Genomic DNA, 13,678 nt, shown 5'->3' on the forward strand with positions numbered 1-13,678 from the left:
AAAAGACAAAATGTATCGAGAACAATCAAATTTTCGAACTTACAATTCATTTCCCATGACTTAGCCAACAGAAATGGCTTAAGGGTATGAAATTCTGATGTATTTCAAAATTATCAATACACCAAATCATTAAAAGCATAATATGTCAATTCATTAAAATCATCCTTAGGATTAGGATACGATAATGGGTTGCTCATTCTCTTTTTATCCTCTTTTTTTTTTTTTTTCTTCACTATGTATACTAAATTTGAATTGTCAAATATTCATTGAATGAAACTTTCAAGAGGCGGATGAAAAAAAAAATCTAATGAAGATATAACAAATGAAGGGGCATCTTTTGCTAGCCTCAACATAAGCTAATATTTCCTCTCATTTTTCTTGTTTTTTTTTTTACTCTTTTGCTTTCCTTTCCCTGGTTTCCTTCAAAATTCTTGTAATCTCTGATCTTTGGGCAGTAATCTTGATTCTTAACAAAGCAAGTTAGTGGAATCAGTGCATATTTTGGATTCCATTTCCTAACTCATGATGATACCTGACTAGAGTTGTGAGGACCTAGCAAGTCATCACAGTTATTTTCCTCACACAGGCACTCATGAGGGTTGGCATAGAAATAGTCCTCCTCCTTTGGCTTATCTAATATAACTCTTCGCCGAGTTGGCTGAGCAATTCTCGTCTCGTGAACCCGTCTTACAGCATCTGCAAACTCAATCCATGAAAGGGTTCCATTCTGATGCATATCAACCAATTCTACCACCTTTTTTCGATCCAATAAGATGGTCCTTTTAAAACCAGAATACCTGCACACAAACTAATCGGTGAGAAACTTTCCACACATCATGTACGATCAAACAGAACTACTAAGACAAATACTTGCAGCACACTCTATCACGCTCTTCAAAACATTTTATTATTAACTGAAATTTATTGAAAATCACAAAATTTTGAAGGTCCCACTTATTTAATGTGTTGCACTCATAATTTTATAATTTTTAAAATTTTAACCAATATTAAAAAATGTGTTAGAAAGTATGTTATTAACACTCTTCTCGCTAACAATACACTTGAAAAATTTCTTATGGATCCCGCTAATAGTGTGTTTGGATTAGCAGGGAAGACCCAAAAATCACATAAAATACGTGAAAATCTGGAAGCAACAATGAGCTACTTTGCTTAAATTAATCGATTCAACATACACACTAAATCAGTGGGACCAATTCTATTTGGGACCAACATGAAATTCATTCGTTTTAATAGAACGTGTTATTGTGTCAACATAGTGTGTTGGTATTTCTCAAAATCAAATTTCAACCTGCAAGGGTAAATACATACCTACGATGACCTTCCACTAGTTTTGCCATGTTCCCATCATAGGTAGGAACAAATGTGTTACTGGCTTCTGAAACCATAAAATCCAAGGCTGCCATCTGTGATGAATGATTCTGGAACTGCCGCAAATCATCCCAAGTTAGCAATGTGTCCTTTTTCACCTAAAATTGCAACAAAAAAAAGTCAGATGCTGCCATGCAGAATAATTTTGAAGAGCAGAAATGAGGATGACAGAGAGAAGATGCATAATTTAGATCAGGTTCAACCACTACAAGAGCTAGAACAATTTTCAACCATAGTTTTGAAAGGTTTTTAGCAGAATCAGCCATGTGCCTATGTCATACATATGTACATGGACAATTTTGCATAATCCCCATAAATCCATTAGTCACAGTGATAATTGTTATGCTTATGCATACTTAGTTTGTACATTTAAATTTCATAGAAATTATCTAATTTCTTCTCTCTTAATGCTTCTTTTGACTTAAAAATATAGGAATTTAGCTTCTTCTGAGTTTTTATCTTGAGAATGCTAAAGTTAGAGTGAATTTACAGTGTTTTGGTTCTATGTTTTGTAGAGTGTTGAGACAACAGAAGAAGCGGTATGAAAGATGTTGAAGAATTAGAGCAGCGCGCCAGTGCATGCTCAACTAGAAATCAGTTGTATCAAGCATGGGCGCTAAGCGCGCGCATGTAGGCTTAGCACATGCTCACATAAGCCAGCTATACTTTGCATGCGCATTCAGCGCGCACATGCAGGCTTAGCGCACAGTCATTTTCAGACAGCATAATTGTGCATCGTTTTAAAGACAATATAAAAGGCTATGCTATGCTTTTTGGAGGGAGATCGTTTAGGGCATGCTCGAAAGCAAAACAATCCACTTTGGGAGCTCTTCTTCCATTTTTCTTGTTTCAACTTTTGTTTTTGAACCTCTCATATGAGAGGCTAAATTATTCATTGTTGGGGGCTTGGATACTTAACACTCTTTGATGTAATGATTTTTACTATCCATTTAATGTTATTTCAATATTACTGTTTCCTTTCTAAGTTTATTACCTTATTGATGGTTTGATCATCCATTCACATGTATGTTATAGGATTTTAATCATTAGAAAATGTTTTTACCCTAAGAACTTAAAGGAACTTCAAGGTAATCCATGTCTAGGAATAGAATGGTGTTATTTAGCCTTATTTATGTATCTTTATTCTTAAAGCAAATTATTTGGTTTAGCTCAAGGGATTAAGAGTGAAATTAGATGATTTAAACTCTTTCACATGAGGAATCATGATTAGAGTAGTTTAGTTGATGAAGGTAATAGTTGAAATAACTTTAAATGGTGAAAACTTTTTAACATTGCATCAAGAGTAATTTTGGTAGGCCAAGCATCCAACATTTCCACAAAAATATGCACTAAATTATTGGGGAGATTCGAGGGGTACACCTGTGGACCACGAGTCACCACATAAGGAGACCTGACACCACACTCTAACCCAAAACCTTAAGGCTCAAGTTTATAGGTCTTCTCCTCACTGATATGGTGCTCAACCTTTCTACTTCTACCCGATGTGGGACTTCACCTCACACTTGTAACCCAACACATCTCCCCCTCAAGTGTGAGTCTCTTCCACATGGTAGTCTCCTCCTCTAGCGGAAGTCTTTTATCATCCACGAGTATAGTCATAGCCACTCATGGTACTTGCCCTGCCCGCTAGCCATTCTGATCACCCTGCTCCACCTGCGGGGCACGCTGTACCGCTAGTCATTATGGCCATCTGCGGTACTTGTATACTCGTCTGAGCCGGAACCTAGTCGAACCATCAGCTCTGATACCAATTGTTGGGGAGATTCGAGGGATACACCTGTGGACCACGAACCACCACATAAGGAGATTTGACACCACACTCTAACCCAAAACCTTAAGGCTCGGGTTTATGGGACATCACACCACTTTTGGAGATGGAGCTTGGAAGGTAACAAAAGGCAATCTCGTTGTGGCTCGTGGAAAGAAGCGAGGATCTCTTTACATGATTGCAGATGAGGATATGATAGCAGTTACTGAGGCTGTCAATAATTCAACCATGTGGCATCAAAGACTTGGACACATGAGTGAAAAAGGAATGAAGCTTATGGCGTCAAAGGGTAAGCTATCAAGCCTCAAGCATGTTGATGTTGGTGCTTGTGAACATTGTATCCTTGGAAAGCAGAAAAAGGTCAGCTTCTCAAGGGCAGAGAAGACTCTTAAAGTTGAAAAATTAGAATTGGTGCACACAGATGTTTGGGGGCCAGTCCCAGTGAAATCTGTTGGAAACTCATGCTATTATGTCACCTTTATCGATGACTCTACCAGAAAGGTATGGGTTTATTTTCTTAAAAATAAATTTGATGTGTTTTCTGTGTTTAAAAGGTGGAAAACAAAAGTTGAAAATCAGGTAGGTCTAAAGGTTAAAAGTCTAAAATCTGACAATGGCGGGGAGTATGATAGTCAGGAGTTTAAAGACTTCTGTTCAAAACATGGGATCAGAATGATCAAGACAATACCAGGAACACCTGAGCAAAATGGTGTTGCAGAAAGGATGAATAGAACCTTGAACGAGAGAGCAAGGTGTATGCGGATCCAATCTGACTTGCCTAAAACATTCTGGGCAAAAGCAATAAACACAACAGCATATCTCATCAATAGAGGACCATCAGTTCCTTTGAATTATCAGTTGCCTGAAGAAGTATGGTCTGGAAAAGAGGTAAAACTTTCACATTTAAGAATTTTTGGTTGTGTTTCATATATACTAAAAGACTCTAATAGTAGAGATAAATTGGATCCGAAGGCGAGGAAGTGTTATTTTATTGGTTATGGATCTGACATGTATGGCTACAGGTTTTTGGATGACCAAACCAAGAAAGTTATCAGAAGCAGGAATGTTACCTTTAATGAGAACTTATTTTATAAGGACAAATTTTCTGCAGAATCTACATGTGCAGGTAAACTGTCAGAAATTTCTTAGAAAGCAACACTGGAAGAAATTTCAAAAAGTGATGTAGCCAACAGAAACCAGAGTACAGGCGTAGAGGTTGAGTCAGAACCAGAACCATCAACTCCTCCAAGAAAATCTAGCAAAATTTCAGTACCACCAGATAGGTATTCCCCTTGTATTATTTGTTGTTAACTGATGCTGGAGAGCCAGAATGTTTCAGTGAGGCTATGCAAGGGAATGACACTATTGAGTGGGAGCTGGCGATGAAAGATGAGATGACATCCTTTCAGAAGAATAAGACGTGGTCTTTAACTAAATTGTCAGAAGGAAAGAAAGCGTTACAGAATAGGTGGGTCTATAGGCTAAAGGAAGAATCTGACGATAGAAGAAGATACAAGGCGAGACTTGTTTGTGAAAGGGTTTCAGCAGAAACAAGGAATTGATTTCACAGAGATCTTCTCTCCAGTTCTAAAGATGACTACCATCAGAGTTATTCTGAGTATAGTAGCTACAGAGAATCTTCACTTGGAGCAGTTAGATGTTAAAACTGCATTCTTGCATGGGGATTTAGAGGAAGACATCTATATGACCCAACCAGAAGGTTTTGAAGTGTCAGGCAAGGAGAATCTTGTGTGCAAGCTTCACAAAAGTTTATATGGCTTGAAACAAGCACTGAGGCAGTGGTACAAGAAGTTTAATGAGTTTATCAGCAACTCAGGATTCAACAGATGTGACATGAACCATTGCTGCTATGTTAAGAAATATACTAATAGTTATGTTATCCTTATCGTGTATGTTGATGACATGTTGATTGCAGGATCTAGTATGACAGAAATTAACAGGTTGAAGCAACAGTTGGCAGAAAACTTTGAAATGAAGGATCTTGGTCCAGCTAAACAAATCCTTGGTATGAGAATTCTTAGAAACAGATCAGAAAGAATTTTGAAGTTGTCTCAGGAGAAATATATACACAAGTTGCTTGACAAGTTTTACCTTGAAGATTCTAAGACCAGGAATACCCCTTTGGGATCTCATTTGAAGTTTTCAAAGAAGCAATCTTTGCAGACAGATGAAAAAAAATGTTACATGTCAAGAGTACCATATGCATCAGCAGTTGGGAGTTTGATGTATGTTATGGTGTGTACCAGACCTGACATAACACATGCAGTGGGAGTTGTCAGTAGGTTCCTATCAAATCCAGCAAAGGAGCATTGGGAAGGCGTAAAGTGAATACTCAGATATCTAAAGGGTACTTCAGAGATGTGTTTATGTTTCAAAAAAGGCAATCTCACTTTACAGGGATTTTCAGATGCAGACTTGGGAAGAGATTTTGATACCAAGAAAAGCACCACAGGCTACATTTTTACTTTGGGAGGTACTGTTGTGAGTTGGAAGTCTAAACTTTAAGATAGAGTTGTTCTCTCAACCACGGAAGCCGAGTACATAGCTATCTCAGAAGCAGCTAAGGAGATTATTTGACTAAAGAATTTTCTCAATGAATTAGGGAAAGAACAAGATAATGCTCCAATGTTTAGTGACAGTCAAAGTGCTATAAGTCTTGCTAAGAATCCAGTCTTCCATTCTAGATGCAAGCATATTCAATTAAGATACCATTTTATCAGGGAGTTGATAAATGATGGAGACTTATCTTTATTGAAGATCTTAGGATCAGAGAATCCAACAGATATATTGACTAAAGCTGTTACAACTAAAAAACTGAGGCTTTGCATTGCCTCAGTTGGCCTTCAAGGATAATTGAAGATGAAGGCGCTACACTAGGTAAAGAGTCGATAAATTCATTACTTACAAGGAACTGCTAGAGTTTGGAACTTAGACCCCAAGTGGGAGAATTGTTAGAGTTTGTGGTCTTAGTTCCTTTGTCCCACATCGCTTTGTCTGTAAAACTTGTGTGGTCTTAGTCCCACATCTTTTGGTTTGTAAAAACTTGTGTCTCATTAGTGTTATATATAGAGATACCTTGTAAGCTTTTATGTGCAAGTAATAAAAAGTTCTCCTAGTGTAGCCGTGGACGTAGGCACATACATTGTGTGCTGAACCACGTTAAACTTTGTGTCTTTTCTCTCTTCCCTTTATTTTTTTCTCTTCTTTTATTGCTCTATACTAACAACTGGTATCAAGAGCTTTTGGTTACTCCACGGGATTTTCTTAGTTTAAAGGAATTAGTAGGAGTCTTCTCAATTTAGAGGAGGCAATGGGAGTAATGGCATTATAAGAGGGGAAGGTGAAGATCGAGAAGTTCGATGGCAGAGATTTCAGCTTTTGAAAGATGCAGATAGAGGATTATCTATATCAGAAGAAGCTGTATCAGCCCTTATCAGGGGTTAAGCCAGACGACATGAAGCAAGAAGAATAAAACTTGCTAGATCGACAGGCTCTTGGCGTGATTAGATTGACATTAGCCAAGAACGTCGCGTTCAACATCGTAAACGAGAAGACTACTACAGGCTTAATGAAGGCGTTATCAGATATGTACGAGAAGCCGTCGGCAGCCAACAAAGTATACTTGATGCGCCGGTTGTTCAACCTCAAAATGGGAGAAGGTATCTCTGTAACTGATCATATTAATGAATTTAATACTATTCTTGCCTAGTTGGAATCGATGCAGATTAAATTTGAGGATGAGGTGAAGGCATTGATTCTATTGTCATCACTACCGGATAGTTAGGCTGCAACTGTTACTGCAGTTAGTAGTTCTACGAGGGAGAACACATTAAAGCTTAGTGACATCCGTGACTTGATCTTAAGCAAAGATGTTCGCAAGAGAGATTCAGGAGAATCTTCCAGCCATGTTTCCAATTCAGCATTGAATACTGAAGGCAGGGGAAGGACTATCCAGAAGGGTCAGAATGGTCGAAGCAGATCAAAGTCAAAAGGGAAAGGTCAAAGAAAATTTCAAAGTGATGTTACTTGCTGGAATTGTGACAAGAGAGGTCACTTTAGCAATCAGTGCAAGGCACCAAAGAAGAACAAGTCGCACAAAAACAAGAAGCGCGATGATGATGAATCCGCAAATGCAGCAACTGATGAACTTGATGATGCATTAATTTGCAGTTTGGATAGTCCTATTGATTCATGGATCATGGACTCAGGTGCGTCGTTCCACACTACTCCCTCTAAAGATTTATTGTCTAACTATATTTTTGGAAGATTTGGAAAAGTTTACCTTGCAGATGGAAAATCTCTTGACATTGTTGGAAAAAGTGATATCAACATCAAGACCTCCAGTGGATCCCTATGGACATTGCAATGTCAGACATATTCCCGCCTTAAAGAGAAATTTAATATCATCTATAGGACAGTTGGATGATGAAGGGACTTCACCTCACACTTGTAACCCAACACATCTCTCCCTCAAGTGTGAGTCTCTTCCACATGGTAACCTCCCCCTCTAGCGGAAGTCTTTTATCATCCACGAGTATAGTCATGGCCACCTGCGGTACTTGCCCTGCCCGCTAGCCATTCTGGCCATCCCGCTCCACCTACGGGGCACATTGTACCGCTAGTCATTCTGGCCATCTGCGGTACTTGTATACTCGTCTGAGCCGAAACTTGGTCGAACCATCGGCTCTAATACCAATTGTTAGGGAGATTCGAGGGGTACACCTGTGAACCACGAGCCACCACATAAGGAGACCTGACACCACACTCTAACCCAAAACCTTAAGGCTCAAGTTTATGGGTCTTCTCCTCACTTATATGGTGCTCAACCTTTCTACTTCTACCCGATGTGGGACTTCACCTCACACTTGTAACCCAACATAAATATCACCTTCCACACCCCCCAAGTGTCTGTTTTTCTTGTCTCTTACACCTTGCTATGTTATATCGGCTTTTAGTCATTACGTTGCTTAAAATTCAGTATATACAAACTCTGAACACAATCAAAGTTGGACTCGACACTCGGTCTTACCGTTTTAATATTACTTTGACAAATTGATACACTTGTCAAGGAGTTAACACACAATTATTCAACATCAGTGCCATTTTAAAAAGGTCCAAACAATAAACAGAAAAGTGGTAGGAAAAACTACAATACCAATGAAAACTCACAATTTGTGGAAATGAAGCTCTTAATTGTGCAAGTCTACGTTCACCACCATAAATCTCACCAGCTGCAATATAGATCTGTGTCTCCCTACCAAAACCTAAGGCTCGCAGAACTAAGGCTGCCTCCTCTGGTGTCAAAGGACATAGACCCTGTGATCTCCTCTCATCAGAAACTATCTCCTTTTCTCTCCACCAAGGGAAAGCATATCTGAATTACAGAAGCAAAATCAACATTTTGTGGTTCATAGCAAAATTTCTTATAACAAAAACTCTCCATTAAGTGTGTCAAAATACTCCAAATCCAACCAGCAAGTGCCTCCATTAGCAAAAGTAACTAGCATGTGGATCAATCCCTACTTATAATATGCTTATTTCTCATCTCAAATCCAATAGGAGACATAATAACTATTTCAAATCAATGGTAATTTAGCTATGACAGGGAAAACAAACATGATATTCATTTGTATCTTCCCTGGCAATTGTCAAATAAGAAGCATCTATCTCTCAATTAATAACATAAGCAAGAATGAATGACTTAAAACCCAATATATAGAGCCAAACAAGAAACATAAATACCTCAGCTGCTTGAGCTCTTCAGCTTCTTTATCAGTGCAACCGCAAGTACAACCTGAGAAAGCCAACATGTCCATCTCATATCTCAGATGCAATGCCACAAAAGATCCCTTCTCATGAAGCATCTGAATCAATTTGTGCCCCAAATTCTCAATTTGAGGAGTGAATTTAAGTGCCTGGTAATTGACACGACACCTGAGTTTCTGTAAATCAAGTGGAAGACCATTGTTTGCTAGACGGGTATCAGTTTTGTTAAAGTGTAACACCTTATGTTTTTCAAAAAGGGGTAAAATCTGCAGTTGGAATTAACAGCATTGGATTAAATTCAACATATGTACTGGTCATAATAAAGGAAGACTATATTAAAATGTAAGTATATCCTTACTTCTTTACACTCAATGAAGTGCTACTTTAGAATTTTTATAACTACTTTGGCATTGCTACATCAGAAGCAACAGTCTAATTTATAAATAGTAAACACAAGAAAAGCAACTTAAAGTAGTACTTCTGGTTTTCTTCATAATCAGATTATTTCAATTTAATTGAAAAGTTGAAATGCCCCAATTCAATGCTAATATATTTCTTAATATAACATAACCAATAGACTCCATATCTTCTCCTGCATTGCACGTTTACCTCTCCTGTCATTCCCTTTTTGATGAACAGATTTAGGAAAAACACTAATAATAATTTGCAGAATTTGAAATTCTCAGAGCCAATTGTTGTGGAAACAATTGACAACTCAGAGGGGGAGTCAGGGACGGAACCAAGAAAAACATGGGGGGGGGGGATTTTCACATGGTAATCAAAATAAAAATGACTTAGTTTTACTATTAATAATTGTTTAAAATTTAGTTCAATGAAAACTAAAATATCATATATTTATGAAAGTAAATGTAACTACTTTTGATACAAAGAAAACACATACAAACAAAAAAGATTTCAAGCCATCAAGATCATGATAAGTATTTCAGACAATAAAATCAAATCAGCACAAACTCATGGTTATTTACAGGAGGAAACATTCAAAGTAAGGCATCTATAGCCTAGGGTTCTGCTAGATCGGGAGGGGGGGGAGGAGGAATTACAGTCACTTTAGAAATGACTCCTCATATGAAAGGTTAAAATAAATTTTTAACCATTATCCCAATACACCCTCCACCATGAATGGGTACAGACAGTGAAGAGGCATTTCAATGACAAGACAACTGAAAAATTACACTGCACTCCAATTTGTATAGTGCAATTTCTCAGTTCTCACGGCATTTTAGTCTAAGTGCATCACATATCAAGATGAAGAGTAATCAAATAACAAAATTAATAATTAGTAAGTAAAGAATGATTTAGAACAAGAAATCCATAATAATGCCGAAGTCCCAATCAATTTGTCAAAGGATAAAATTACTGAAATACAAAATTCATCCTACCTTCATGTCTACTAAAAAAGACAACAACTATGTAACACTGCCATACAATCAGAAAAGTTAACAGCTCGAAGTCCTTCTCAAAAAGCATTAAAAAGTTATTGAATATGGGAGAATTACACCCTCATATCATAATACTGACAAATTAAAGAATCCATGCAGTCTTAAAACTACACATTTCAATTACATAAAAATAAAGGTGAACAATCATAATCACAATATCAAACTTAAATTGCAATATGCATAGTATATGTTTTTGTCTTTTTGCTCAAATGAAATTAAACTAATAAAATGTGCACACCTGCTCCAAGTAATATTTTTCATTTGACCAGCTAACAGGAGGCATCTCCAAGGTAGAGAATCCATGTTTGCTACTGAACTTTTTGGGCACTCTTTTCACTATCCGAACTTCATCTCTTAAAGAATCAATGAAATGCTTCACATCAAAAATGTCCTCAAAATTGCTGCAAAAAGAAAACTAAAAAACTTAAAATGACAAGGAGGCCAGCCAAATAAGAGGATACCCAACTTTTTCTAGAACAAAGTATATACCTAGGGTCTGCCCAGAATGATGTCTTATCAAGCTCTGGAACAACCAATGTGAGATTCAAAAACCGAGCAACTGTTACCATATCACAAATCTGAAACACCGCACCTCTAAATGAGTATTTTTGCTTGTCATACAATAGAAACAGAGGAATGGCAGAATAGGAAGTACAAACCGCAGCACGCATTTGATTCAAGCCCCCATTGCAGGAAACTCTAAGAAAACCATTACTTGTATAATTTCCTGTAAGGTTTCAGGTCAAAAGGCTTTAACATATACCAAAATGAGTTAGAAAATACAGGTAAAAACAACTAAATATCCTATCTATCAAACCTATACATTTGTAAGTATTGCTCTATACTAGTCATAGTATACCCATTCACAATCCTTTTAACAACTACAACACACAACAATGGAAATCAAAAGACGGGGAACAACAACAGACACAATTTTATTCCAGCACTCTGGAAATTATCAATACTAATATCCAAAACAAAACCCACAAGCAATCTACCTCAAGCAAGCAGCTTCGAATAAATCATGATCTATGCATATAAAATAGTTATGAAAGAAGTTCTATAGAAGGACATCACATAAAACCTACCAGGCATGCACAAATTACCTCTTTTATTTCAACTTAGACAGGTACATGTAAAACTACCAGGCATTCACATATGCATGTCTTAAGATCAAGCAGTAGACCCTATGTTATTGTCATATTTGCTTTCCATTTAAGTTCCTCCTGCCACCCCAAACCATAACTGAACGGGACCACAAATCAGTATAAAGCAGCTCGTCTTGCAGGAAATCCTTAAAACTTGGTGATAAAACATCAAAATTAATGTCGCTATTCAGAATTCAGTAAGATCTGATTTTTTCTTCGTTTGAAATTCTAATGCCCTCATCATGTATCCCCCAATCACAACTTTATAATAACCCAAAGGCTGTTAGAAAAACCAAGTAATGACAACCATAAGGTCATTTTAATGATAACAATCATAAATCCATACATCATCGATGCTCCAAAGAGATTTCACAATCCACAAATCTAACAGAATTTGCACCTACTTTTAGTTAATGACAACCATAAGGACCATAATACGTCTAACAACAAAAATAACACGGGCAATAATTCACATCAATTTCATTGCTCATTATGCTATATCCACGGTTACACGTCAAATGGAGATATAAGGTTGGTTGGTTGGATGGTTAAGAAGGAGGGAAAGGCTGCGGGTTCAATCCCTCCTGCTAACAAAAATAATAACAAATAACATTTGCCAATAAAAAAGAAGAAAAAAAACACTACAACTTCAAATTATTCATTTCAGCGAACAAAAACTTAGTTGTAAGACAAGTATTCAGTAAAGAAACTAACTTGGAGGAAGAACAACAGGAGGCGATTGAGCAACCCCATTGTCCCCTTGTATTGGAAGCTGAACTTGGGCTATGTGATATATACCATTAGTAATTCCCGAAATTAAATGTGAATGCCATAGTTCACTCACTGTCATTAACTGAACTAGACACGTCCACACCACAATGCTTGAGCACACACGAATGAACCAAACCCTCAAACGTGTCCTAGGAATCACAGAACTCTGAAGTTTATCACACCTCACTTGTATACCCTCTGATCTAACCTCCATTTCTCAGCCACACACCTCATTGCCGCTTCATCGAACCTTAAAACCTTCACGCATTTTTTCCAACATTGCCACAAAATCCAAATCAACATAACACAAAAAATACAAAGATTATTAAAGAAACTCGTTAATGCACATTATAACAATGCAAAAATTCGCAACCCCATGAATCCCTACCTCGGGCACAAACAATGCAACAAAGTGAATGAATCTTTTGGAGAAATTGAAACCGACCCAGAATTGGATTTGATGCAAATTATCGTTGGGGAGGCTCAAAAAAGGATCTTTTTGCTCCAACAGAATTCGAAGCGCTTCAAGAATCAATGGCGAATTTTTTTATAAAATAAAAAGTGTTTTAGGGAAAGATTGGGATTGCAAGAAGATACAAAGATCCAAGAACAAGGGAGTGAAGGGATAGGATCAAATCTCAACGACGAAAAAACGGTCTTGAAATGCATTTTTGGATTCCCTTTTCTGGAAAAAAAAATTGTTTATTTCTCTCTCTCTCTCTCTCTTTTTTTTGCCTTTTCTATCCCACACGACGATTTCGCCAATCTCAATGGAAGTATTTCTCAAGAATGATGCAGTCAAAATGGATAAGGATAACTGACAAAAAAATGGGAAAAATTAAAAAAATTCGTATGATTCTACTATTATAATTCTAACAACTTCTTAGCCAACAGTGAAAATTCTAGATTACAGAATATTCATTATTTTATTAATAGTTATTTACTATTTAGATAAAATAGAATCTATATCTATATTATATATATATATGGGTTTAATTTCTTTTTTCATGAATTTTTTTAGATCTTCGTTTTTAGTCCTTAATATAATTTGACACTTTTTATATTTATTTTTTTAAGTACACCTCTCTTTTTCACTTTTAAACTCAAATGACTTAAATAATTTTATTTTAAATTATTTTTTATTTTTCGAACGATTACACACTTTCCTTCCCCACGACACTTCAAAAATATACTTCTTTCATGGAAATAAAATATTTCATTTTCTTTTATTAGAATTCTTTGTCTCTTTCACTTCATTTATTACCTAATTCGATATCTTGTTTTGGTCTTCCTTTCTTTTAGTTTTAGTTATGTAATAACTTTATTCTCTTGTC

General features: G+C 36.7%; 1 protein-coding gene across 2 annotated transcripts; it reads right to left on the bottom strand.

Moving 5' to 3' along the window:
- Positions 1-17: 17 nt before the first annotated feature.
- Positions 18-13,142, bottom strand: LOC114386811 (rhamnogalacturonan I rhamnosyltransferase 1-like). Of its 2 annotated transcripts, none has more exons than XM_028346874.1 (9): positions 12,733-13,142; positions 12,288-12,602; positions 11,085-11,152; positions 10,915-11,003; positions 10,664-10,826; positions 8,942-9,114; positions 8,369-8,573; positions 1,330-1,487; positions 18-797 (listed from the first exon to the last, which is right to left on the bottom strand). In XM_028346874.1, exons 2-9 carry the CDS (start codon positions 12,556-12,558, stop codon positions 521-523), a joined length of 1,404 nt encoding a protein of 467 aa, XP_028202675.1. In that variant the 5' UTR covers positions 12,559-12,602; positions 12,733-13,142; the 3' UTR covers positions 18-520. The 2 variants fall into 2 exon arrangements, with proteins under 2 accessions (XP_028202675.1, XP_028202668.1); XM_028346867.1 differs by having other exon boundaries at positions 8,942-9,231; positions 12,733-13,141.
- Positions 13,143-13,678: the final 536 nt, after the last annotated feature.

Source organism: Glycine soja, chromosome 2, assembly GCF_004193775.1.
Source record: "Glycine soja cultivar W05 chromosome 2, ASM419377v2, whole genome shotgun sequence".
NCBI classification, from domain to species: domain Eukaryota; kingdom Viridiplantae; phylum Streptophyta; class Magnoliopsida; order Fabales; family Fabaceae; genus Glycine; species Glycine soja.